Source organism: Orcinus orca, chromosome 8 (assembly GCF_937001465.1).
Source record: "Orcinus orca chromosome 8, mOrcOrc1.1, whole genome shotgun sequence".
NCBI lineage: Eukaryota > Metazoa > Chordata > Mammalia > Artiodactyla > Delphinidae > Orcinus > Orcinus orca.
In genome coordinates, this window is record NC_064566.1 from 5981423 (window position 1) to 6007336 (window position 25914).

The window sequence follows — 25914 nt, forward strand, 5'->3', positions numbered from 1 at the left end:
CCAGCCCACTCCGCTGCCTCAAACTCTGCTCACCTCCCTCAAAAGAGAACAGCCACCCTACTCCTTCTTATGCTCTGAGCAAAGCCAGTCCAGTGTCCTTAATGCCATCACAGCTCTCCTGATTACCCTGCCTCCTCCCCGGGTGTAACCTCCCCTGCTCCTTCCAGCCCTAAGCAGAGCTCTGTCAGCTTCACCTTTGAAACCCAGCTGTCAGGAAATGTTCACTCCACTACCTGCAGTTCCCCCACCTGCAGGAACCGCATTCTTCGCTTCGAGGCACTTCCACTTTTCTGAGTTCCCACCCCATCCTGCTGCCTCAGATCCCTTTGACCTGAAGTTTTGTGGTCACTGACCCAGGAGGAAAGGTCCCCAGGCTCTGTCCTTGGACCCCTAATCCAGGAATCTAAGGAGCAGTTTCCTGCCGTGTATCTCTGAGCATCTCTGATAATTCCAGGAGCCCCTGTTCAGGGAGTGAGGGCCTGCCTTCCTCCCTTCCTTCCTTCTGTCCTTCCTTCCTTCTTAGATCCAAGACATAAGTGTGGAAACAGAAGACAATAAGGAGAAGAAGTCAGCCAAGGATGCCCTGCTGCTGTGGTGCCAGATGAAGACCGCGGGGTGAGGCTGCCCAGGCAGCGTGGCCTTGGAGGGTTGGATGCACCGAGGCTGTGCAGAAAAGGAAGGATGGGGGCCAGGAACCACAAGCTGGAGGTCCGTCCTCGAGGCACAGACCGGGATGGGCCTCCTCACTGTCTATCCTGGCCTCTGTTTACAGGTACCCCAATGTCAATGTGCACAACTTCACCACCAGCTGGAGAGATGGGCTGGCCTTCAACGCCATTGTACATAAACACCGGTGAGAAGACGGGGGCTCGAGAGCTTGTCTGAGTTACTGGATGGGTTGATGACCCATGGGCCCAGGCACACATAGACAAAGCAGTGAGATGAGATGAGCTACACGGCAGTTACGGGAAAGGAACGTTCGGAGAAGAGCCAGGATGTCGGGGTGCCTACTGCACGGAGGGCTTGCGATGGGAGCCCTGGGGCAGGGAGGGTTGGGGACGTAGGGAGAAAGATAGGGGTGGTTTACTTTTCCTCTTCAGAATCTCACTTGCCCTTGATACCTTCTATATTCCTTCCCCACCCAGGCCAGACCTGCTGGATTTTGAGTCCCTGAAGAAGTGTAATGCACATTACAATCTGCAGAACGCTTTCAATCTGGCTGAGAAGGAGCTGGGACTTACGAAGCTGCTGGATCCTGAAGGTGGGGCAGAGAGGCTGTGGGTTAGAGACAGAAGGTAGATGAGTGGGTGCCGGGGGCTGAGGGCGGCGAGAACGGGAAGGAACTGCAGATCGTTCAGATGGCTACGGGATTTCTTTGGGAAGTGACGGAAATGTTCCGGATTTAGATCGTGGTGACGGTTGCACAATCTTGTGAATGTACTAAAAACCGTGGAATAGTATACTTTAAAAGGGTGAATTTTATGGCGTGAAAAGTATATCTCAATATAGGAAGAAAGGCAGCCCCGTGGCAGAAAGAGCCCTGGGGTATGGTTCTATCCCAGCCCCTCTACGGAGCAGCTCTGTGACATAGAGCCAGTCGCTTGGCCTCTCTGTGGCTCGGTTTCCTCACCTCTAAAGTGAGAAGATTGGTCTCCGTGGTCTCTAAGGGCCCTTCTAATCCCAAAACTCTAGGGTTCTAAATTAAGCTCCGTGACCTTGAGGTCTCACAAAGCACTGGCCTTATGGTCAGCTGACCCTACTCATTGGCCCCTGTGGTTCTGATCTAATGCTGATGAGACTGGGAATGGCCACTGAGCTCTTGTTTTGTACCTGGCACTACACTTGACGTGCTCTAATTAATGTAATCCTCACAACACCCCCTTTGAAATCAATATCCTGCTCCATTTATGGAAGAGAAGACAGGGGCCTGTAAAGCTTGAGTGACTTCCCCAAGGTCATACGGCTGGTGGAGCTGAGATTCAAATTCAGGCAGCCTGGCTCCAGAGCCTGTTTCCTCAGTCACCTCTCTGGGAGAGCAGAGAGCCGTCTTGGTGCAGCCGGAAAAGGGAAGGACGGAAGGGCCGAGTGACTTCCTTGCTGAAAATGCTCCTTCTGAAGCTCCTTGGGCAGATTTCGGACTTGGTTACTTTCTCCCTGTCTTCCATCGCACCTGCAGTCCCTGTTCCCGTGCTTCTTAGTCCAGAGTGACAAACATCAGCTAAGTAGTGATCGAAGCAGGCCAAGTACAAGGTTGCTGGGAGAGCATTTGAGAAGCACAGCTCAATGCTGTGCTATGGTAAAGCTATGATAAAGCACAGCTATGATAAAGGATATTTAAGTAAAGCCTCGTATCCCATAACTTTCTGAGATGATTTCCGTGGCTCCTGCCTGCCTGTGGGAGGTCAGAGGTGGTCAGGAGGGCTTCTGGTCTAATAGTCTTCCCTGTAGGTAGGATGCAAGCTGGCCCAATTAAGAGAACCAATTAAGAGATTTCAAGTCATAGTCAGCCTTGGTGTCCTCGTGGTAGGAGTTAATTTGGCTTGAAGGACACTCACCTCCTGGGCCCACAGCTGAACTTTGGGACTGAGGCAAGAAATAGCCATGACTGTGCCCCAAGACGGCCCTGAGAACTGGCCTCTGTCCCTGCTTCCAGGGCTCCCTGGGCCCATCCCTCTGAACGTTCTGGGTTCAGGAGGCCTCGTTCATACCTTCTGTCTTGCTGCCCCTGAATTGGATGACTTCTTGGGCATCTTTCCAGCCCTTAAGTCCACGATCCATCCCCCAATGGGAATGCTATTTCTTTTCTTGTCTCTCTTCCTCCAAACAACTAATTTTACACTGGGCTTCTGGATTTTAAACTCTTTGGGCTTCTGGATTTTTAAACTCCGCTTGTTTCTAGGAAGAGGGGGAATAGAGAGGTTAGCTTTTCATGCCCTTGTAGTCCAAATAGTTTATTTGTCATTTTACTCTGAAGGGAGCTGGAAAGATATCATCAGCCTGGGAGGGCTAGGAGGCCCCTAGGATTGGGGCATACTTCTGGGAGGCAGGTTTCTAATCTCGGCCTGATCTGAGTGGTCCTTTTTCTCAGATGTGAATGTGGACCAACCAGATGAGAAATCAATTATTACCTACGTGGCTACTTACTACCACTATTTCTCCAAGATGAAGGCCCTGGCCGTGGAAGGCAAAAGAATTGGCAAGGTACTCTCCAGCATGGGGGTGGTAGGCATAAAGACCAGAGGAGGCCTGGCCTAGGGGTCCTACTCCCCTAAAGCAGGAGCAGGGGAGGACTGGGCCAGGGAACCCACAGCACGGTTTCACAGGTGCTGGACCACGCCATGGAGGCCGAGCGCCTGGTGGAGAAGTATGAGTCCCTGGCCTCAGAGCTGCTGCAGTGGATTGAGCAAACGATCGTGACCCTCAATGACCGGCAGCTGGCCAACTCCCTGAGTGGTGTCCAGAACCAGCTCCAGTCCTTCAATTCCTACCGCACTGTGGAGAAGCCACCCAAGTAGGTGTCCCTGAGCCACACCTGCCACGGCCTGCCTGCCCCAAGCTGTGCTCACACAGCAGGAAGCCTAAATGAGGGGAGCCTTTTGGGAGGGAGATGCGGCAGCACATAAATGCAGTGGAGGCTCACTTCCCCCCGCTCAGAGCCCCATTAGCAGTTTCCAAAGTAAAAAAGTTTAATGGTCACCCATTACAAGAAATCATGCTGTGGAAATGATTGCCATGGTGTGTAGAGCCGGTGCGGTCTACTCAGAAGAGATTGGTCGGGGTGTCTCGGCAACCCAATCCCAGCTTAAGGACAGGGGACTGGATCCGACAGGCAGGTTGTCGCTGGCAGTACGTGCATGTGGCTGGTCACTTGTACATTGCACAGGTTCTTATCATTTATGTATTTTAGCAACTGACTGTTGAAGCATGGAATTACTACTAGATGGTTCTATACGGTACATGCTAAAACTTCTGTGTTTTTTGTTTTTGAGCTCTTTTGGAGTTAATGTGTTTCAGCCCCAAAACTAATATTAAGCCAGAAAACATCTGTTCCTGTGCATTCCAGGGAATGATTTGAGGTGTGCCCTTTGACCCAGAAAGTCCTCTTCTGGGCATTGAACAAAGAAATAGCTTCAGGGATATTCACGAACGTGACCTTTGTAAAAGAAAAACAGGTCATGGTACAGCCACTGAAAATAATATCGGAGAAATGCATTTATTCACCTGAAAAGACGTTCATGAAACATAAGAGTTACAAGACAGTTGTCTGTGAATGGCAGAGAGCAAAGGGCTAAGCGTCCAGATTCAAAGTACCTGAGTTCACATTGTGGCTCTGCCACCTACCCTTGTGAGCACTGGGCATTATTTAGCCTGTCTGTGCCTCGGTTTTCACATCTGGAAAATGGGGGTAATGAGAGAATGTAGGTAACAGTGAGAAGGAGTTAGTGCATGCAAAGCCCTGAGAACAGGGCCTGGCTCTCCGTGAGTGAGTCCTTCACAAATGTTAGCTGTGGTTATGGTATGATACCATCTGTGTAAAGCAAAAATGCAGTACATACATGCCCAAGGGTGACAGTGGTCGTGTCTGTGTGGTTTTCAGTTGTTTTAAAATTAGGTTCTTTTTTATTTATTTTTTGCGGTATACGGGCCTCTCACTGTTGTGGCCTCTCCCGCTGCTGAGCACAGGCTCCGGACGCGCAGGCTCAGCGGCCATGGCTCACGGGCCCAGCCGCTCCGCGGCATGTGGGATCTTCCCAGACCGGGGCACGAACCCATGTCCCCTGCATCGGCAGGGGGACTCTCAACCACTGCACCACCAGGGAAGCCCTAAAATTAGGTTCTTTTTAAACATGGTTTACCAATATTTTCACAAGCTTTTATAAGAAGGAAAGCAACACAGAACAACTTCATTCTGAAATGTAAAGAGCCCCCGGGCCCCTCGTGGCCTTTGACTCTGACCCCACCTGGCCTCCTGCCTCAGGTTCACTGAGAAAGGGAACTTGGAAGTGCTGCTCTTCACCATCCAGAGCAAGCTGCGGGCCAACAACCAGAAGGTCTACACGCCCCGCGAGGGCCGGCTCATCTCTGACATCAACAAGGTCCACAGCCTCCCTTCCATCCCTGGGACGACCCACCCTCGGCACCAGCCCCTACTGTCCCTGCTTGAACCCTCGGCCTGGCTTGAACCCACCCATCCCGGGTGCAGGCGTGACTCCCACATCCTCTCCCGAGTCCTGCACGTCCCCCTCCTCCTCCCTCGGTCTCTCCATGCAAATTATACCCCAGTCCCTTATCTTGTTCAGCATATCCTCGACTCACGGGCCCTACTTTTGTTTCATTTTTTTCACAGCATAAGATTAACAAAAGTAATAGGGTTCGCCCACAGCCCCACCACCAGAAACAAATCCAGTGATTTCCACTGTTCCCTGTCCCCCTCCCGTCTTTGTCCACCAGCAGACGTGGTTTTCATGGGGCTCCACGGCATTCACGCCACCCTGTTCCTCATATTTCTCTGCACAGGCGTCTGACCGCATTCCACAGACCCACTAGACCGAGCTTCCCTGGGACCCACCCTGCACCCCCAGCCCCGGTGACCCCTCCCCGCCCTCACTTCCTGAGCCCTGGCCCTTTAGCACTAATCCTGTCTCCACCTCGCAGGCCTGGGAGCGGCTGGAGAAAGCTGAGCATGAGCGTGAGCTGGCCCTGCGCACGGAGCTGATCCGCCAGGAGAAGCTGGAGCAGCTGGCCGCCCGCTTCGACCGCAAGGCCGCCATGCGGGAGACCTGGCTTAGCGAGAACCAGCGCCTTGTGTCCCAGGTAGGACATGGCGGGGGGCTCTTGGCCTGTCCAGGCAGGTCTGGAGACATGGGAGAGTGAGAGAGAGTGGTGGATAAGGAGCCCTGCGAGGTGGGGAGCTAAAGAAACAAGAACTCCATCACACAGACTTGGAGACCAAGAGCCCGGGAGCCAGGTGCCGGAGCGTTGAATAGGAGAAGGGCTGGTGAGACAGGATGGGGTGGGATAGAGAGGACGCTGAGAGCCACCCCGTGGAGTTGGCACCTCGCAGCAGAAGTGCTCCGGGGGTGGGGGGCAGGGGGTGAGCCGAGCGGCTCCCGGAGCTCCCAGCCCTCCCTCCCTGTCCCCGCCCCAGGACAACTTTGGGCTGGAGCTGGCCGCCGTGGAGGCAGCAGTGCGGAAGCACGAAGCCATCGAGACGGACATCGTGGCCTACAGCGGCCGGGTGCAGGCGGTGGACGCCGTGGCCGCCGAGCTGGCCGCTGAGCACTACCACGACATCAAGCGCATCGCCGCGCGGCAGCACAACGTGGCGCGGCTCTGGGACTTCTTGCGGCAGATGGTGGCCGCCCGGCGGGAGCGGCTTCTCCTCAACCTGGAGCTGCAGAAGGTGTTCCAGGACCTCCTCTACCTCATGGACTGGATGGAAGAGATGAAGGTACCAGCGGATGCGGAGGTGGGGTCAAGGTGGTCGGGACCGTGGGAGTACGAAGGGCACGTTCGCCCATCTGCTCAGCCGAACCTTTGCAGAGGATGTACCAGTCCAGGGCCCTGTCCCCGGTTCAGATGAACAGAGCAAACAGCTCCCTGTCCTCAGGGGGCTCACGTTCCAGTGGGAGGAGGCTGATGATCAAACCCGTGGGCCTGTCAAAAAACAACATAGCAGGTGGGCGTGAAACCTATGAGGAAAGGGAGACAGGCCGTGCGATGGAGTGGTCCAGGAAGGCCTCTCTGAAAAATGCCATTTAGGCTGAGAGCAGAATGTCCCAAGGAGCCAGCACAGGGAGATCTAAGGAGAGAATGTTTCCAGGCAGAAGGAACAGAAAGGCCCTTGGCCTGCTCACACGTGGCATGTTCCGGATGAGAAGGGAGGCCGGGGGGTGGGGGTGGGCTGCTGTAAGAACAGGGAGGGGACAGGGGATGAGGTAAGGGAGGAAGCAGCCTGCTCGCTTAGGGCTTACAGGCCTGGTCAGGGAGTTTGGATTTTACTCAGAGTAACATGGAGCATTGAAAGTGATTAGAAGGTTTTGAAAAGGGGGAGAGACATGATTCTGCGTTTTTACATTTTTTTAAATGTCACTTTGACTGCTATTTGAAGAATGGCTGTGGGCAGCCAGAGTGGGAGCAGAGAGAGACCAGTCACAGGCTGTTGCAGTGATCTAGGCGAGAGACGGGGATGTGGATAGGTCTGCAGAGATGCTGACGATTGCTGGGGTGCTGGGGACTGAGCCACGACCATAGGAGGGTGGCGATAATTCTGGTGCTGAGATGATGAGTCAGGGCGGAGATTCCAGGAGCAGGGTTCAGTAGGAAAGTTGTTCAGCAGGAGGGGAGTTGAGTACAAAGAGGCCAGGGTGCCAGGAGAGAACTCAGGGGTCACTATGTGTGTGAGTGAGGGCTGACAGCTGGGAGCATGTGTGCTCACCTGGGTGCAACACCTGGAGCCGCCCCAAGAGGTCGGGATGTGTGGTTGATCCAGGAAGATGGGACGAGGTTAGTGCCTGTGTGTGGCGGGGCAAGAGGCCTTACTGGGAGGGAACCGGGCGGCTCTCAGACGGCCATCGACATGCTGCGTGCGCCCCGCAGGGCCGGCTGCAGTCCCAGGACCTGGGCAAGCATCTGGCTGGAGTGGAGGACCTGCTGCAGCTGCACGAGCTGGTGGAAGCCGACATTGCTGTACAGGCTGAGAGGGTGCGGGCCGTCAGCGCCTCTGCACTGCGCTTCTGCGACCCAGGAAAAGGTGAAAACCGGGAGGGGGAGGAACTGGAGAAAAGGTGGGGGGGCTGGGAAGGAGAACATTAAGAGCTGAAGCAGCAAGACTGGAAAAACCTGGGGACGGGAAAGATGATGGGTGGACGGTGGGCGACAGAGCTAAGAGGGTGGGGTGGGGGGATTCGTAACTAGGGGTGCACAGGGGGCAGGAGAGGGCTGGGCCACAGCTTTTGGCCCTCTGGTGTGACTGTTTCAGAGTACAAACCGTGCGACCCCCAGCTGGTGTTGGAGCGGGTGGCCGCCCTGGAGCAGAACTATGAGTCGCTGTGCAAGTTGGCAGCGGCTCGGCGGGCCCGGCTGGAGGAGTCCCGGCGACTCTGGCGCTTCCTCTGGGAGGTGGGCGAGACCGAGGCCTGGGTGCGGGAGCAGCAGCACCTGCTGGCCTCGGCAGAAACCGGCCGGGACCTGACCGGCGTCCTCCGCCTGCTCAACAAGCACACAGCCCTGCGAGGCGAGATGAGCGGCCGGCTGGGGCCCCTGAAGCTCACCCTGGAGCAGGGCCGGCAGTTAGTGGCCGAGGGCCACCCCGGGGCAGGCCAGGCCGCCGCCCGCACCGCCGAGCTCCAGGCGCAGTGGGAGAAGCTGGAGGCCCTGGCGGAGGAGCGTGCGCAGCGGCTCGCCCAGGCCGCCAGCCTCTACCAGTTCCAGGCAGACGCAAACGACATGGAGGCCTGGCTGGTGGATGCGCTGCGCCTGGTGTCCAGCCCCGAGCTGGGGCACGACGAGTTCTCCACGCAGGCCCTGGCCCGGCAACATCGGGCCCTGGAGGAAGAGATCCGAGGCCACCGGCCCACCCTGGACACCCTGAGGGAGCAGGCCGCGGCCCTGCCTCCCGTGCTGAGCCGCGCACCTGAGGTGCAGGGCCGGCTGCCCGCCCTGGAGAGGCACTACGAGGAGCTGCTGGCCCGCGCGGGCGAGCGCGCACGTGCCCTGGAGGCGGCCCTGGCGCTCTACACCATGCTCAGCGAGGCGGGGGCCTGCGGGCTCTGGGTGGAGGAGAAGGAGCAGTGGCTAAACGGGCTCGCCCTGCCTGAGCGCCTGGAGGACCTGGAGGTCGTGCAGCAAAGGTGGGCCCCGCTCACGCCCCGCCCTCCCGAGTGGCCTTGAGTTTGGGGCCAGTGTATAGGGTGGCCCCCATGTGGTGGTGTATGGTGGGTGCCACCATAAACTGCCTGCTCTGGCTACATCCATCCTTTGGAGTCTTGCCAGTCGTCCGGTTTCTGCTTTAATGAGAAACGTTAAATAGCCTCAGAAATAGAAACATTATGCCGCAAACTCCTATACAGCCCTCACCCAAATTCAGTCATCATCAGTATCTTGCTCTGATTAATTGTCCTTTTCAAAAGCAAATCCCCAGTATTAACGTTTCACCTCTGTATTCTCCAGGAGCACAGAAATTTGCAATATGAGTACACTATTTTGTAATTGTGTGTGCAGGCTTACACTAGCTAAGGCTTTGAAGTTATAAACCTTTTAGACAGAGACACTGATTAACCCCTCGTGAAGTAGCTTTATTTACAGAATAAGAAATCCTAAAATAATTTAGAAATGATGTTTTTCTTATCGAACCACACACAATACCATTATCACATAAAACAAAATTAGCAATTCCTTGATATCACCTACTACTCAATCTTCTTTTTCCTTCTATTGGTTTACTTATTTATTTATTTATTTTTCTTTTTTGGCTGCGTCGGGTCTTAGTTGCGGTACTCGGGATCATCTTTCGTTGTGGCGCACGGGCTTCTCTCTAGTTCTGGCGTGCGGGTTTTCTCTTTCCAGTTGTGGTGCACGGGCTCAATAGTTGAGGCGCGTGGGCTTAGCTGCCCTGTGGCGTGTGGGATCTTAGTTCCCTGACCAGGGATGGAACCCGCGTCCCCTGCATTGGAAGGCAGATGCTTTACCACTGGACCACCAGGGGAGTCCCTACTACTCAATCTCTAGTCACATTTCCTGGTGGTCTTAAAAATGTAATTAAAGATGTTTTGTTGCTTTTTTCAATATATCCCATGACAGGAGTCAGAAACCCCTATGCCAGATACAGCCTCTGCCTGTTTTTGTAAATAAAGCTTTATTGGAACATAGCCATGCCCATTCATTTGCATGTCATCCCTGTGTCTGCTTTTGCACTAAAACAGCAGAGCTGAATATTCGTGATAAAGACCGAATGGCTCACAAAACCTAAAATATTTATTACGTGGCCCATTTGCAGACTCTGCTCTATGAGAATATGAAATGTTCCAGGAGAAGTTATGCTTCACATCTTTATCACTTAAATTTTTCTCGTTATCAACTCATTTTTTAACACATATTAGTAAGGTGGGACCCAGGTAGGCAGCTAAGGGGTGAGTCCCAGGAGGAATAAGGGAGGTTCTGCTGAAGGGGGAAGGCCTGTGCCAGGGATTAGTTTGACTTGTTGTCCAGCTGGTCCTCACCTTTAATTTTTACCATGTTTTTGAGCCACTCTAGAGATGACAGTTTTTCTACTTGTCTGGGGGGAGTTGGGGGCTCCCCCTTGATCCACAGATGCTATGAACCATGTAGGGAAGACGTGCAGAGGCTCCTGTCAATAAGCCTCATGTTGACGGAGAGGAGTTCTCGTGGGCATGCATCTAAGGGAGGTGGACCAGCGCACCGCTGCTTCCCACCACTCATGCCCAGCTCTTCCACCCCATCAGGTTCGAGACCCTGGAGCCTGAAATGAACGCCCTTGCAGCGCGAATTACTGCTGTGAATGACATCGCAGAGCAGTTGCTGAAGGCCAACCCCCCGGGGAAGGACAGCATTGTCAACACCCAGAAGCAGCTCAACCACAGGTGGGGTGAGAAAGGATGCAGCAGACAGGACGGCAGCTGGAAGAGAGTTCTGTAGGGCATGGGAGGGAGGCTAAAATGAGGAGGGAAAGCCATCTGAAATATGTCGGACAGGGGTGGTGATGAAAGAGATGGAAGTGGGGTAAAGGTCGTCTGAAGGGGCTGGTGCCTGGACAGGGAGCAGACAAGAGGGGTCACGGAAAGATGAGTGGGGAGCAGGCTCTCTAAACAGCAGAAGCAGGCGGTAGGTTATACCAAGGGCGAGAGAGCAGGAAGAAGCTTCCCATCTACCTGCACAGGGCGGGAAAGCTGAGCAGCTCCAGACACTCCCTCTGCCCTCAGGTGGCAGCAGTTTCGGTCCCTGGCGGACGGCAAGAAGGCAGCTCTGACGTCAGCCCTGAGCATCCAGAACTACCACTTAGAGTGCACAGAGACCCAGGCCTGGATGAGAGAAAAGACCAAGGTCATCGAGTCCACCCAGGGCCTGGGCAATGACCTGGCCGGGGTGCTGGCGCTGCAGCGTAAGCTGGCCGGCACCGAGAGGGACCTGGAGGCCATCGCTGCCCGGGTGGGCGAACTGACCCGAGAGGCAAATGCCCTGGCTGCTGGCCACCCCGCCCAAGCCCCTGCCATCAGCGCCCGGCTTGGAGAGGTGCAAGCCGGCTGGGAGGACCTCAGGGCCACCATGCGGCGACGAGAGGAGTCGCTGGGCGAGGCGCGGCGGCTGCAGGACTTCCTGCGCAGCTTGGATGACTTCCAGGCCTGGCTCGGCCGCACGCAGACCTCCGTGGCCTCTGAAGAAGGGCCGGCCACCCTGCCTGAGGCAGAGGCCCTCCTGGCCCAACATGCAGCCCTGCGGGGAGAGGTGGAGCGGGCCCGGAGCGAGTACAGCCAGCTTCGGGCCGTGGGTGAGGAGGTGACCCGGGACCAGGCCGATCCCCAGTGCCTCTTCCTACGGCAGCGACTCGAAGCGCTGGGAACCGGCTGGGAGGAGCTGGGCCGCATGTGGGAGAGCCGACAAGGCCGTCTTGCCCAGGCCCACGGCTTCCAGGGGTTCCTGCGAGATGCTCGCCAGGCCGAGGGCGTGCTCAGCAGCCAGGTAAGAGTCCGGGGGGCAAAGTCCCAACCAGGAAAAAGTGGGAAATAGGGACCAAAGGAATGTGAAGGAGTGGTGGATGAGGAGGTAAACGCAGCACATGGAGTAGGTGAGGGAACAGGATGGGCAGGGAGAACACGTTAAAAAAAAAATACGGGGGCTTCCCTGGTGGCTCAGTGGTTGAGAGTCCGCCTGCCGATGCAGGGGACACGGGTTCGTGCCCCGGTCCGGGAAGATCCCACATGCCGCAGAGCAGCTGGGCCCATGAGCCATGGCCGCTGAGCCTGCGCGTCCGGAGCCTGTGCTCCGCGACGGGAGAGGCCACAACAGTGAGAGGCCAGCGTACCGCAAAAAAAAAAAAAAAAAAAGGGAGTAAAAAAAAAAAAGATGTAAACATAACTTACCAAAACTGACTAGAGAAGAAATAGAAAACCTGGCTTGTCATATAACAGAAATGTAATCAGCAGCTATAAATAAGATGGAACACGACTTGGAGTGTTAAAGTCCCTCCAGCCCAGCTCCGTTCTAACTTTCTGAGACTCCCACATAATCAGGCACCATCCCTCCGTCTTCAGAGCCAGAGTCTGCCTGTCCCTACCTGGTTGGCTTCCATGTCTCAGATGGGCCCTTTGGTAGGTTCCTTCTGAGAGGTTGAGAAATGAGCTCGGTATCTCCCCTCCCACACAGGAATATGTTTTGTCTCACACGGAGATGCCGGGGACACTCCAGGCTGCTGATGCCGCCATTAAAAAACTGGAAGACTTCATGAGCACCATGGATGCCAACGGTGAGCGGATCCGCGGGCTCCTGGAAGCCGGGCGCCAGCTGGTGTCTGAGGGCAACATCCATGCCGAGAAGATCCAAGAGAAGGCAGACTCCATAGAGAGGAGGTATGATGAGGACAGTGGGCAGATGAGGGTCCCTAAAGGGGACCAGGCGAAAACAGGATGAACGTGGCACTCAGACCGACAGATGGGGGTGGGGAGCTGACAAAAAGCAGAGGAGGAAAAACCAAGTGGTCCGAGAGGGACTGAGTCACAGGCGGGCAAGTTCCGCCTCCCCGAAGTCTCCTAGGGTAGCTGCACACTGGGCCCCAGGGTTGCTGGGTTGACTTGTAGCGCTCCCGGAAGGTATTGTCCCCAGAGGAGGAGGACTGAGGGCTTCTAGGTTAGTTAGACGGTCATAACTCTTTCATAGCAAGTTCAAGGGCTTCACAGGGGCCTGTCATTACAGACACAAGAAGCATCAAGAAGCAGTGCAGCAGCTTTTGGGCCGTCTTCGGGACAACCGAGAGCGGCAGCGTTTCTTACAAGACTGTCACGAGGTGAGGCTCTCAGTCCCCCATGTCGCCTCCGACGTTCCCTGGCCACCCTTTCCCACAACGCCCTCGCTCTCTGAGCCTGGAGTCAGTCCACTGCAGTGTCACCTGAGCATGTGAATCCCTGCCTGGCTTCTCCCCACATCCCCCACCTCCCCCGACTCACCCTCGCCCCCTTCCCGCTTCACGCTTCCCTCTCTCTGAAGTGTATTCTGCCCTTCTCCATCCCTGCTCCATGATCGGTCCAGCTGAAACTCTGGATTGATGAGAAGATGCTGACAGCCCAGGACGTGTCCTATGATGAGGCCCGCAACCTGCACACCAAGTGGCAGAAGCACCAGGCGTTCATGGCCGAGCTGGCCGCCAACAAGGACTGGTTGGACAAGGTGGACAAGGTGAGCAATGGGACGGGGGCAGCAAGAAGGAAGCCTTTGGAACTCCCTTCAGCGTCCCAGCCGCAGTGCAGGGGAGGGTCCTGGCTTCAGGATCTGGTTTAGAGATCATGGAGCCCTTGGTGCCAAACTTCCAAGGTGGAAAGAAATGGTCTGGGGAGCAAATCTCTTAGGTCAATGGGACAGTGACTCCAGAACTTTGAGAAAAGGCAAATTAGTACGGAGCCAGACTGCAGCTTTGGGTCAGCACGATATCTATTCCTGGTCCAGAGCAGGAGGGCACTCTTCAGTGGGGTCATCAAACTTCTCTAAAGGGCCAGGCAGAAAATACCTTAGGCTTTGCAGGCCACGCAGTTTCTGCTGTTATTACTCAACTCTGCCAGTGTGGTGCCAAATCAGCCACAGGGAATACATAAACGAATGAGTGTAGCTGGGTTCCAATAAAACTTTATTTATAAAAACAGGTGGTGGGCCAGATTTGGCCCTCAGGCCACAGTTTGCCAACCTCGTTTTTGAGTCTTGCTTTCCTGGTATTTGGTCTCCCACCCAGCTCTGCCTCAAGAGCTGAGCACAGGCAAAACTTAATTTCTACTCAGCAAGTATTCCTGGACAACATCCTGTGTGCTCAGCACTCTTCTAGGTGCTGCAAGGTATATAAAAAGATGCTTTCCTTCCCTCAAGGGCATGACGGTTGGGAAGAGGAAGAGACCAGTGTGGATCCAGTTTCTCCATTTGTTCAGCAAATATTTACTTTGTGCTACTCTGTACAAGGCCTTGTATTAGGCACTGAGTGGGGAACAAAGGTGATTCCATTGCAGGCTCCACCCTCGAGGAATGACACAGGAGCCAGGATATGAGACATGTACACAAACAGCTAAAGTCAATCCAAAGCAGAATATAACAAATATAATGAGAGAGCCTGATAAAGCCTGGGCACTAAGGAGAGAGGAGACGTGGGAATCCTAGAAGCAGGGGCCAGCGGGGCAGTCCATGAAGGACGAGTAGAATTTGGACAGGCAGAGGTGTTGAGGGAAAGATGTTTCTTGGTAGAGAAACCAGAAACCAGGGGTGTGGAAGTGGGGCGCCTGTGCAGGAGCAAGGGCGTAAGTCCTTCTGGCAGGAGCACAGAATGCGTGAAGCGGCCATGGAAGGAAAGGTGGGAAAAGCCTGCCAGGCCGGGTCATGAAAAGCCCCGATCACCATGTAAGGACTGTGCATCAGAGTGGATTGTGCCGACGGTTGGTAAAGTTCCCCAGCGTTGCTCTTCATCCTGGCCTGAAGGCAGTGTCTTGGTTTGTGTTCCCCTAGAAGCAAGGCTTCCAGTGCAGGCCACTTCCACGGGAGGTGATCACAGGAATGCCAGTAGCGGGTGGGGAGGTGAGGCGGAGAAGGGAAGGTAGTCAGTGAAGGGTCCACTGCCATGCCAGTCACCCCAGTGGGCACCTGGCACTCAGTCCTCATGGGACACCTGGGCGACGGTGTGGAACATGCATGAGTTATCCCAACCAAAGCAAGGACTCCCAGCGTTGGTCCACCAATGCCCTGGCTGTCGCTGGTTGAGGACTGCTTCTGGGGGCATAACTCCCTGGCACTTCCAGGCCACCTTGCGTACAGATCAAGTCACACTGCCCTCACCTCCCCAGAAACCAAAGTCCTCAAGCAGAAGAGCTGGGAGTGGGGAAACCAGGTGAGAGTCACTTGCCATAGTTCAGGTGAGAGGTAATGAGCTGAGAAACACAAAATGATGGCCGATAACACAATAGCACGTGCAATATGACACTGAAAACCACAAGCACCAGGGAACTCAAAATAAGGAGAGAGCCCACTTGCCTCTTAACTGAGACAAAGTTGTGTTGTTTTTTTTTTTTTTTGCGGTACGCGGGCCTCTCACTGTTGTGGCCTCTCCTGTTGCGGAGCACAGGCTCCGGACGCGCAGGCTCAGTGGCCATGGCTCACGGGCCTAGCCGCTCCGCGGCACGTGGGATCTTCCCGGACCGGGGCACGAACCCGTGTCCCCTGCATCGGCAGGCGGACTCTCAACCACTGCGCCACCAGGGAAGCCCTGAGACGAGGTTTGATGGGACCTTGAGGAAGGAGTAGGGTTTACTCAGCAGTGAGGGTAGGAGAGCTTAGAAAGCTTGGAGAACACCCAAGAACTCGGTAGGATAGCCCTTACTTCAGGTCTCCTGCCCTTTAGGTCCCTGTTCTGCTATCGGCTCGTGTTCAGTGGTATCTAATTCTGACACTGACCCCTTCTTTGTCCCACACCCAGGAAGGGCGGGAGCTGACTCTGGAGAAGCCGGAGCTGAAAGCTCTGGTGTGGGAGAAGCTAGACGACCTGCACAGGCGCTGGGACGAGCTGGAGACCACCACCCAGGCCAAAGCCCGCAGCCTCTTTGATGCCAACCGAGCTGAGCTGTTTGCCCAGAGCTGCTCTGCCCTGGAGAGCTGGCTGGAGAGCCTGCAGGCCCAGCTGCACTCCGACGACTACGGCAAGGACCTCACCAGCGTCAACATCCTGCTCAAGAAGCAGCAGGTACACGGCGGGCCTTTGGTGGGACTGGTGAACAGCAGAAGAAACGAGGGGGGAGTCAGTAGCTCTTGAGATTCACGAGACCATCCTCAGCCCTCGCAGACAGCGTCTTCACTGGTATTTCTCAAGGCGACTTCCACGGGCCACCAATGTCAGAATCTCTGGGAGTGTGTGTCAGTCAGAGTAAAGTCGGGAGACAGAAACCACACTCAAACTTGAACAAGGAAACTTTAGTGAAAAGAACTACTAACTAATAAAAGAGGGTTACCTGCCAGTGGGGTAAAGAGAACTCCAAAACAGGGATCAGAAAACATTTTTCTGTAAAGGGCCAAATAGTATTTTGAGCTTTGAGGGTCATACGGTCTCTGTCACAACTGTTCAACTCTGTCCTCCTACCCTAGGACAACTCTGTCCTCCTAGGGTAAAAACATCGACCATAGTCGATGCGTAAAAGACTGGTGTGGCTGTGTGCCAATAAAACTTGATTTACAAAACCCAGCCAGGGGCGGGGTTTGCTGCCCGCTGGTCTAAAGAATGCAGGAATAGCACATGTAGGGAGCAGCTACTGCCTCTAGGACTGAGGAGGGGGCGCCCAGGAAGGAATGGGATGCCCTCCTCCTACCCCAAGGCTGAGTTTCAGACCTCACTGGTGAAGGCAGAGGCCCGCAGGATGGCGTAGAAATTTGATGGGGTGTCACAGACCAGAGCAGGTCTGAATCTGGCAGGCCAAGGCTGGCCATCAGGAAGTTGCCACTGAGATGCCAGCAAAACCTGCTGGAGGGTGAGGGCCACCGGGTCTCCTGCACACCGCGGGCAGTTGTACCGTAGGAGCAAGAAGGAAAGCACACTGGAACCGTAGCTAGAAGCCTCTGCCTCGCCTGTGCATCCAGGTGTCCCTCCAGCGCCCTCTATGGACAAGGCCTAGTGTTGCACCAGCTGGCAAAGGAGAAATATTTACAGGGTCCAGTTCCAGTGACTCAAAATGGGCAAAGATGGACTTGGACCTGAGATGGATTGGGGACTGAGAGACAGTAAATTGATAGCTAGCACAGTTCTCACACCCCCTGGATTCTCATATATATTAAAGCTTGAGATCCACTGATGTAGGCCATGAAGAGATACTCTCCCTGGGCTGAGCCCCAGGGATAAGAATTCATGATTGGCTCGATATAGACCAGTGTCTCCACTGAGTTTGAAGGTGGAGGCACGGTGATAACACCTCCTTCCTCTTCCGGTTGGCAGATGCTGGAAAGGGAGATGGCTGTGCGAGAGAAGGAGGTGGAAGCAATCCAGGCACAGGCAAAAGCTCTGGCCCAGGAAGACCAGGGTGCAGGGGAGGTGGAGAGGACCTCGCGGGCTGTGGAGGAGAAGTTCAGGGCCCTGTGCCAGCCCATGAAGGAGCGTTGCCGGCGCCTGCAAGCCTCTCGCGAGCAGCACCAGTTCCACCGGGACGTGGAGGATGAGATCGTGAGTCTCCGGCGCCTGGGACGGGGCTGTCTTTGGCTCTCTAAGCTCCTTCTTGGATGCTGGGGGGAATGCCAGCGGTGCTCTGTTTTCTCTTCCCTTTGGCACTGAAAGTCAACCCTCTAGGGACACCCTCTAGGTCCCTTGGCCCCAGAACCGGGAGCCCTAGAAAACCTTCCCCCAGGAGTCCCCACTATCCAACCCCCAGCTCGGACTTTGCCCTCCGGACCTCCACTAACCCCCACTTTCGTATCCAGTTGTGGGTGACAGAGCGGCTCCCCGTGGCTAGCTCCATGGAGCATGGCAGGGACCTGCCCAGTGTCCAGCTCCTCATGAAGAAAAACCAGGTGAGGCAGAGGCTAAAGGCGGAAGAAAGGGTCCCAAGAGCCTCCCCAGACTTGAAAGTGTGTTTTCTTAAGAACTGGGGTTCCTCTGGCTCCCCCTGGTTGCTGGGTGTAACCCTAGACTTCAGTGGTTCACCTTTCCTCACCTCGGGAGGGTGGGTTCCCCTGGTGGGAGATCGTGTGGACTGAAGGGGCGTCATGGGCCAGAAAAGAGGGGAGGTGAGAGGATGCAGGGAGGATGAGAAACAATGGTGTGAAGGGGGGCTTGCTGTTGAGTAAGCGTAAGGGGGGGATGTCGGGTGAGGGGGTCCCTCGGCAAGCCTTTCAGCGTCTCCTCCTCTGTCGCCACGGACAGACCCTGCAGAAGGAGATCCAGGGCCACGAGCCGCGGATCGCGGACCTAACGGAGCGACAGCGCGCTCTGGGTGCGGCGGCAGCAGGCCCGGAGCTGGCTGAGCTACAGGAAATGTGGAAGCGCCTGGGCCACGAGTTGGAGCTTCGAGGGAAGCGACTGGAGGAGGCCCTGCGGGCCCAGCAGTTCTACCGCGACGCCGCGGAGGCAGAGGCCTGGATGGGCGAGCAGGAGTTACACATGATGGGCCAGGAGAAGGCCAAGGTGAGAGCCAGACCAGAGCTCAGGCTACGGCTTTCCTCCTCCCTCCCCCTACTCTCTACTGCCACTCTCCCCTCCCCCAGGACGAGCTGAGTGCCCAGGCAGAGGTGAAGAAGCATCACGTTTTGGAACAAGCCCTGGCCGACTACGCCCAGACCATCCACCAGCTGGCAGCCAGCAGCCAAGACATGATTGATCACGAGCACCCAGAGAGGTGAGCATAGCACCTGGACCCCCAGGCCAGTCCCTGGGGGAGAGGGGAGCCAGTTTCAGAAAGGCCCAGAGATTGCAGAGCCTTCCGTACTGCATGTGTACAGGACCATCTAGAAAGCTGGAGAAGCAGGGACTTGGCAAGCAGTTGGGGGGCAGGACTCTCTGGGATAGACTAGGGGTCAGAGCAGTGTGTCCTCCCCTCCCCCGCAGCACGCGCATATCGATCCGCCAAGCCCAGGTGGACAAGCTGTACGCCAGCCTGAAGGAGCTGGCGGGAGAGCGGCGGGAGCGCCTGCACGAGCACCTGCGTCTGTGCCAGCTCCGCCGGGAGCTGGACGACCTGGAGCAGTGGATCCAGGAGCGCGAGGTGGTGGCAGCCTCGCACGAGCTGGGCCAGGACTACGAGCACGTGACTGTGAGTGCGGGGAGGACAGCGGCCACAGGTGGGCTCCGGGAAGGGTAGACTAGCACTTCATCCTGTCCCAGGTAGCATCGGGTGCTGTCTGGCTGTCCACCAGGGCCCCTGGGAGACTAGCACTTCATCCTGGGTGGAGCACCAAGGGGCAGGGGTGCAAGACCAGGTCGTGCAGACGCTGTCCTCTGGGTTCTGAGATATTTAATTGGGAGAATCGTGCAGAAAGGAGGACGTGGGGCTGCGCATAGACGCGGGCCAAAAGGAAATGACCGATCACTGTTTTCCAGCAGAACTCACCGGTACACTGGGGACTTGAGATTCCTCCCCACGGTTTGGGGGTTGGACACTCACTGGTGCCGAAATATGGACCATAGTTAGGGTATCCTTGTCTGAAGACTCAAGGTTCCAAGTACCCCTTTGCTGGGGGCTGGAGGCTGGGCGTGTCAGTCAAATCCAGGGTCAGTGGGAACCAGTTGCTTCTGCTGCCTAACTCGGCCCTGCTGAAGAAATCTGTTTTGGCCCATGTGGCCCAGGGAAAGAAGTGGGTTCTCAGTCTGGGGTGAAAGGACTTGCCCCACAAGTCAGGGACCACATCACAGTGCTGTCCGTGCAACCGCTTCCTCTGCCAGATGCTCCGGGACAAATTCCGAGAGTTCTCCCGGGACACGAGCACGATCGGCCAGGAGCGCGTGGACAGCGCCAATGCCTTGGCCAACGGGCTCATCGCCGGGGGCCATGCCGCCCGGGCCACGGTGGCTGAGTGGAAGGACAGTCTCAACGAGGCCTGGGCTGACCTGCTCGAGCTGCTGGACACGCGGGGTCAGGTGCTGGCAGCTGCACACGAGCTGCAGCGCTTCCTGCACGGTGCGCGCCAGGCCCTGGCGCGGGTGCAGCACAAGCAGCAGCAGCTTCCAGACGGGACCGGCCGGGACCTCAACGCTGCCGAGGCCCTGCAGCGCCGACACTGTGCCTTTGAGCACGACATCCAGGCCCTCAGCGCCCAGGTCTGACTCAAGCGTGGGTGGAGGCAGGGGGGAGGGATGAGGGGGCTTAGAGGAGACTCTGTGGGGAACATGGGGAGGCTGGAGGGATCGCATCCTCTGCAGGGCCACGTAGGGATGACGTTAGGATGGTTCCAGGAAACCGTCTCTGGCCAGGGGACATCTAACCACCCCGTCCACACCTGTAATGACAAGGCTTTTTGAGGGCCCGTGACATTTTCACATGGTCCTGGTGGGTAGAAGATTCTTCATGGTGTACTCAAATCCATCTGTTGGTCGCACTCAGGTGTTAGACCTACACAAAATAAGCATAGATCCTTCCTGCAGCCATTTACACCCGGTCGGCCCCCCACCGGAGTCCCTTCTTCAGGCCGAAAATCTCACTCTAGCAACCTCTGAGGTCCCCCACGAGCTGGACAGGCCTCTGAAAGCTCACCGGCTAGTGACCCTTTTAAAGGGTTGATCCCCAGGTTAAGCCCAGGCCCCCTGGTAAGACCCTACAGGGCAGAGTATGACAGGGCTTACTCTGGACTCCAGCTCTCATCTTTCCCAGCACCCCCCCCACTCCTCCCCCTGCTTCTCCGGCTGGTAAAATGGGCAGGAGCTGTTGAGCAGAGGTCAGGACTGAGGAAGGTTACAACCCCTCAGAGTCTCCCAACTCTACCTGACTTTGACCTGGGCCCCGGCAGGCCCAGCAGGTGCAGGATGACGGCCACCGGCTCCAGAAGGCCTACGCCGGAGACAAGGCCGAGGAGATCGGCCGCCACATGCAGGCCGTGGCCGAGGCCTGGGCGCAGCTTCAGGGAAGCTCTGCTGCCCGCCGCCAGCTGCTGCTGGACACCACGGACAAGTTCCGCTTCTTCAAGGCTGTCCGGGAGCTGATGCTGTGGATGGACGGAGTGAACCTGCAGATGGATGCCCAGGAGCGGCCCCGGTGAGGCCCACAGAGCCTGGCGGCCTCCGGGGGTTATGGGCTGGTGGCCGGGATAGGGTTGTGGGCAGCGGGTGATGTGGTCTCCGTGCCCCCAGGGATGTTTCCTCCGCAGACCTGGTCATCAAGAACCACCAAGGCATCAAGGCGGAGATAGAGGCCAGGGCTGACCGCTTCTCCTCCTGCATCGACATGGGACAGGGGCTGCTCGCCAGGGGCCACTACGCGGCTGAGGAGGTGGGTGAGGCCTGGGCGTAGCCGGGCGCCCTCACGGGGGAGGGCTGAATGCTGATTTCTCCTCTGAGTCTTCCTGCTTCCTTTCATTCTTTCTTTGCAGAAACCTTTCGCCTTCCCCTTAGTGCTGTTCAGGGATCTCCCCATTTTGTCTTTCTCCCAGAACTGTCTGCCTCTTGAAATCAGAAATCACTGGTTCCCCCATGTGAGACCCCCAGGGACCCTGGCAAGGCCCCTCTGGGTGCTAACTCGCATCTCCCCACCCCCACCCCGCCCCGACCCAGATCTCAGAGAAGCTGTCTCAGCTTCAGGCACGGCGCCAGGAGACAGCTGACAAGTGGCAGGAGAAGATGGACTGGCTGCAGCTTGGTGAGCCGCTGTAGGAAACTGAGGGCTCCAGGCCCTGGGCGGTGAGGGAGCAGCTGGGGGGGGGTCTTGCACCGGCTCCAGGCCCTGGGCGGTGAGGGAGCAGCTGGGGGTCTTGCACCGGCTCCAGGCCCTGGGCGGTGAGGGAGCGGCTGGGGCTCTTGCACCCTGTAGTTTCCAGAGTAGGTGAGACCAGGAATCTGGGGCATGGAATTCAAGGCCCCCACCCTTGGCACTGCCTGGCTCTGCCCTAAGCTCCTGCTCCGGGGCAGTGGCTTTCTCTGTGCCCTTGTGCTTGAAGCTGCTGTGGCTATAATACCCTGTCGTTGCCCACCCTGATTTGCCACCTCCCTGCAACCCCCAATCCCTGCAGTTTTGGAGGTGCTCGTGTTCGGGAGAGACGCAGGTATGGCGGAGGCCTGGCTGTGCAGCCAGGAGCCGTTGGTGCGAAGTGCTGAGCTGGGTTGCACAGTCGATGAAGTCGAGAGCCTCATCAAGCGGCATGAAGCCTTCCAGAAGTCCGCAGTGGCCTGGGAGGAGCGCTTCAGCGCACTGGAGAAGCTCACGGCGGTGAGGGCTACAGGAGCCCAGGAGTACCGGCCCCATCCCACTGCCCCAGACTCCGCGCGCTCTCCTGCTTGAAGAAGGCATTTCTTCTCTTCCCATTGCCCCAGCATCTCCCAGATGTGAGCCAGGAGTGCCCTGTTGTCACCTCAGCTTTAGGAGCCATCCGTTTCCCTGGGTGGCACTAAGAGACACCATCCCCCCCATAACTCCTAATCCCCGCCTTCATCTGGAATTACAGTCTCCATTCTTCCTGTTTCGTCAGACTAGAGCTGAGACATTTCAGCTTTCCCCAATGCCTGGGACCTTCCATGCTCTGACCTCAGAATTTTTTGACAGCTGGAGGAGCAGGAGAAGGAGCGGAAAAGAAAGAGGGAGGAAGAGGAACGGAGGAAACAGCCCCCTGCCCCAGAGCCCACAGCCAGTGTGCCTGAAGGGGCCCTGCTGGACAGCCAGACAGCTCCCGATGCTACCTGGGACAGGTGAGAGGTGGGACACTTCGGGGAGGAAGTGGGGGCTGAGCCAGAGCAACACACAGACTTCACGTTCTCTGTCACCTCTGCCGCTCCAGAGCCCAGCCCCGCCTGCCAGCACCCTCACAGCCAGCCAGCGTGAACGGCGTCTGCACAGATGCGGAAGCCCCACAGGTGACTCCTGCTGCCCCAAGCGCCCCCATCAGAATCTTAGCCCCTCCCCTTGCACATCTGCTTACAGCGTCTTGTCCTTGTAGCCCCTGGTGGAACAACAGAGACTTGAGCAGGGCAGCTTCCCAGAAGGGCCTGTGAGTTTCTCCCGGAGGTGTGGGTATCGATAACTGGGAGATATGGGATGAAATGGGGGTGTGAGCTGGGCGGTGGGGACAGCGGGGTCAGGAGGGGGCAGAGACTCAGAGGAAACGTGGAGGTGGCAAGACCAGCTCATGGACTTCCAGCTTCGAGACCTGCAGGCTAGGTGTCTCCCATCTTATCTTTTTTGTTTGTTTGTTTTTTGCGTTACGCGGGCCTCTCACGCTGTGGCCTCTCCCATTGCGGAGCACAGGCTCCGGAAGCGCAGGCTCAGCGGCCGTGGCTCACGGGCCCAGCCACTCCGCGGCATGTGGGATCCTCCCGGACCGGGGCACGAACCCGTGTCCCCTGCATCGGCAGGCGGACTCTCAACCACTGCGCCACCAGGGAAACCCCCATCTTATCTTTTGACACAGACACCATTTTCTTCACAGGGGTCTGGTGCTGGGGACGAGGCCAATGGGCCACGGGGAGAGAAGCAGACCCGGACACGGGGCCCGACCCCTCCTATAATGCCCCAGAGCAGGTCATCCGAGTCAGCCCGGGTTGCCACCTTGCCCACCCGCGGCCCAGAGCTCTCTGCCCAAGAACAGATGGAGGGGCTGCTGTGCCGCAAACAGGAGATGGAGGCCTTTGGCAAGAAGGCCGCCAACAGGTACCGGGTCTGGTCGTGTGGTGCCTGCGGCCTCTGCGGCTCCTGCCTTCTGGAGGGGCTTGCCCAGAACCTCTTCCTAGACTGGGGCGGTGGGGGGTAGGACTCAGGAGCAGGTGGGGCCTCAGGTGAGGGCCGGGAGGGTGTAGAGACGATGAGCCTAATGACGGGAGTGGCACTGGGAGTCCCTGGACAGCCAAGCTGTTCCCAGGATGCCTGGCCCCTCAAAGGCCAGTCGGTCACCTGCGTCCCCTCCTCGTCACCCGCACCATGTCTCTCCCAGGTCATGGCAGAACGTGTACTGTGTCCTGCGGCGTGGGAGCCTTGGCTTTTACAAGGATGCTAAGGCAGCCAGTGCAGGAGTGCCGTACCACGGAGAAGTGCCTGTCAGCCTGGCCAGAGCCCAGGGCAGCGTTGCCTTTGATTATCGAAAGCGCAAGCATGTCTTCAAGCTGGGGTAGGAATGGAACGTGCCCTCGGGATGGGAGGGAAGGTCACAGCGATACAAGGCACAGGGGAGCCACTAGGGGACAGAGAGGCCAAGGAGGGAGAGGCGGGGGATCTGGCTGTATTCCACACTAAGGGGAGCCGAAGCACCAAGACGCAGGCCTGTCAAGCTGAAAAGTTATCCTGCCTGGGAGGTCTTGAGGCAGGATGCTGGCGCTCCCCTGTCTCCAGGTACCTCCGGGGGCCTGCCCCTGCCTGCCCCTGGTCCTCGGCAGCCAATCAGGAAGGACGTGCTTTGGCACAGTCCCGGGAATCTGAAGAACGTGCAGAACGTGTCTGATCTGGCTCTGAGGTTCCCGGGCATGTTCTCCAGCCTGGTGTCTGGGTGATAGTGAGCTCTCACCAGCCCTGATCTGGCCAATCAGAGTCTCAGCTCTGCCCTGAAGTTTCTCTCTCTCCCAACAGCTTACAGGATGGGAAAGAATATTTATTCCAGGCCAAGGATGAGGTGAGCTGTCCCTTCTCCTCCCGTGTCCCCCTTCTCTCTGGGAAGTCTTAGAACCTCCAGATGCACATTTCTTTCTTCCCTCGCCTCTCTCTTTTTCCTTGTCTGAAGTGTCTCATTCTTCGATATCAGACAACCCACAATGTGCCAACTGGATGTTTGTGAGGGCCACACCAAAACATGTTCCCTACCTTAAAGGGGTCTTTTTCTCCAGTGAGATGAGGCAGTCATCTCCACCTCCTCCTCTTCCACTTCCCCACTGTGGGCGAGCCAGCCACCCAAGCATAGCATCCTCCAAGCTGACCAGTTGTCTTTCCGTGCCCCACTGCAGGCAGAGATGAGCTCGTGGTTGAGGGTGGTGAATGCAGCCATTGCCACTGCGTCCTCGGCCTCTGGAGAGCCTGAAGAGCCAGCGGTGCCCACTGCCACCCGGGGCATGACCCGGGCCATGACCATGCCCCCGGTATCACCAGTCGGGGCGGAGGGACCTGTCGTACTTCGCAGCAAGGATGGCAGAGAACGAGAGCGAGAAAAGCGCTTCAGCTTCTTCAAGAAGAACAAGTAGTTGGGGACGAGACTCCCAGGCCAGCTGCCTCCCTCTGTCCAGGAAACTGCCAGGGACCGTCGACAGGGACCACCCTCTTGTCAGGACAACTGCCTGCTGCTAGGGTCTGTTGCCAAGGTCAACCCATCACCAGGAACTGTCTCTGGAGACAAGTCAGTGTCCCCAAGGGCAACCCTTCTCTTCTGCTATTTAATTCCAGACTGGTGGTGGGGCCCAGGCAACCCCCAATTCCACTCCCCCCCTTCTTCCCTCCTCCCCTAGCCTTACGCCTCTATCCCCACCACAGCACAGCACCCTCTCCATAGGCCACGTGGGGAATGGCTGCCCCTGCCTCGGGGTCATTCTCCCGCCACAGCTAGGGCACGCCATCCAGTCCTTGCCCCTGGGGACCAGCCAGGACCCTCTCAGAGCTGAAGCAGGACCTGGGGGCAAGATTGCCAGATGACAGGTCAGAGACGCCGAAGCTCCCCCTTCCCATCCTCCCTCATCCTCTGACTCAAGCAGCCCCTCCATCTCCAGCAACTCTCAACAGCTTCCGGGTGTGAGTTGTTCAGGGGCAACCACGGCCTTGAGTCTGGCCAAGGAGGTGATTAAACAGCTCAGCTTCTCTTACTGCCTCTGGGTGTCTTTGCTTTCCTGACCACAAGCCTCTCTGCCCATGCCCCTGTTCTTCCTTCTGGCCCTGGTCTCCTGTGTGTCAGGTTTCCCGCTCTGCCCCCAGCATCCCGCCAAGAACCACATTATCCTGTGAGTCTCCTCATTTCCCCATGACAATGACCTCCTCTTTGCTGGGATGACCAATGTCAAACCTCTTTTCAGACCAAAGACGTTCACCATGATATTAACAAGCAGTATGGAGGCAGTGAATGACTGCTTCC

At 56.9% G+C, this 25914-nt stretch overlaps 1 protein-coding gene across 3 annotated transcripts in view; it reads left to right on the forward strand.

The window, feature by feature from the left end:
• The window catches only part of SPTBN2 (spectrin beta, non-erythrocytic 2), a 38702-nt gene extending 13057 nt beyond the window's left edge, over window positions 1-25645 (forward strand). For 2 of the 3 annotated variants that reach the window (XM_033402314.2, XM_033402312.2), the window contains 33 exons: window positions 524-615; window positions 773-853; window positions 1146-1261; window positions 3089-3201; window positions 3324-3511; window positions 4979-5096; window positions 5656-5814; window positions 6149-6451; window positions 7600-7753; window positions 7982-8852; window positions 10464-10601; window positions 10941-11697; window positions 12382-12584; window positions 12928-13018; window positions 13261-13407; window positions 15677-15940; window positions 17180-17404; window positions 17659-17748; window positions 18101-18361; window positions 18442-18572; window positions 18782-18986; window positions 19616-19990; window positions 20677-20921; window positions 21017-21155; window positions 21437-21521; window positions 21892-22088; window positions 22422-22564; window positions 22654-22729; window positions 22813-22863; window positions 23302-23522; window positions 23803-23976; window positions 24432-24474; window positions 24803-25645. In XM_033402314.2, the coding sequence (XP_033258205.1) occupies window positions 524-615; window positions 773-853; window positions 1146-1261; window positions 3089-3201; window positions 3324-3511; window positions 4979-5096; window positions 5656-5814; window positions 6149-6451; window positions 7600-7753; window positions 7982-8852; window positions 10464-10601; window positions 10941-11697; window positions 12382-12584; window positions 12928-13018; window positions 13261-13407; window positions 15677-15940; window positions 17180-17404; window positions 17659-17748; window positions 18101-18361; window positions 18442-18572; window positions 18782-18986; window positions 19616-19990; window positions 20677-20921; window positions 21017-21155; window positions 21437-21521; window positions 21892-22088; window positions 22422-22564; window positions 22654-22729; window positions 22813-22863; window positions 23302-23522; window positions 23803-23976; window positions 24432-24474; window positions 24803-25036 (6690 nt within the window). In that variant the 3' untranslated portion in view covers window positions 25037-25645. The remainder of the gene's footprint in view (window positions 1-523; window positions 616-772; window positions 854-1145; window positions 1262-3088; window positions 3202-3323; window positions 3512-4978; window positions 5097-5655; window positions 5815-6148; window positions 6452-7599; window positions 7754-7981; window positions 8853-10463; window positions 10602-10940; window positions 11698-12381; window positions 12585-12927; window positions 13019-13260; window positions 13408-15676; window positions 15941-17179; window positions 17405-17658; window positions 17749-18100; window positions 18362-18441; window positions 18573-18781; window positions 18987-19615; window positions 19991-20676; window positions 20922-21016; window positions 21156-21436; window positions 21522-21891; window positions 22089-22421; window positions 22565-22653; window positions 22730-22812; window positions 22864-23301; window positions 23523-23802; window positions 23977-24431; window positions 24475-24802) is intronic. The other variant, XM_033402315.2, reaches the window with a different exon arrangement.
• Window positions 25646-25914: the final 269 nt, after the last annotated feature.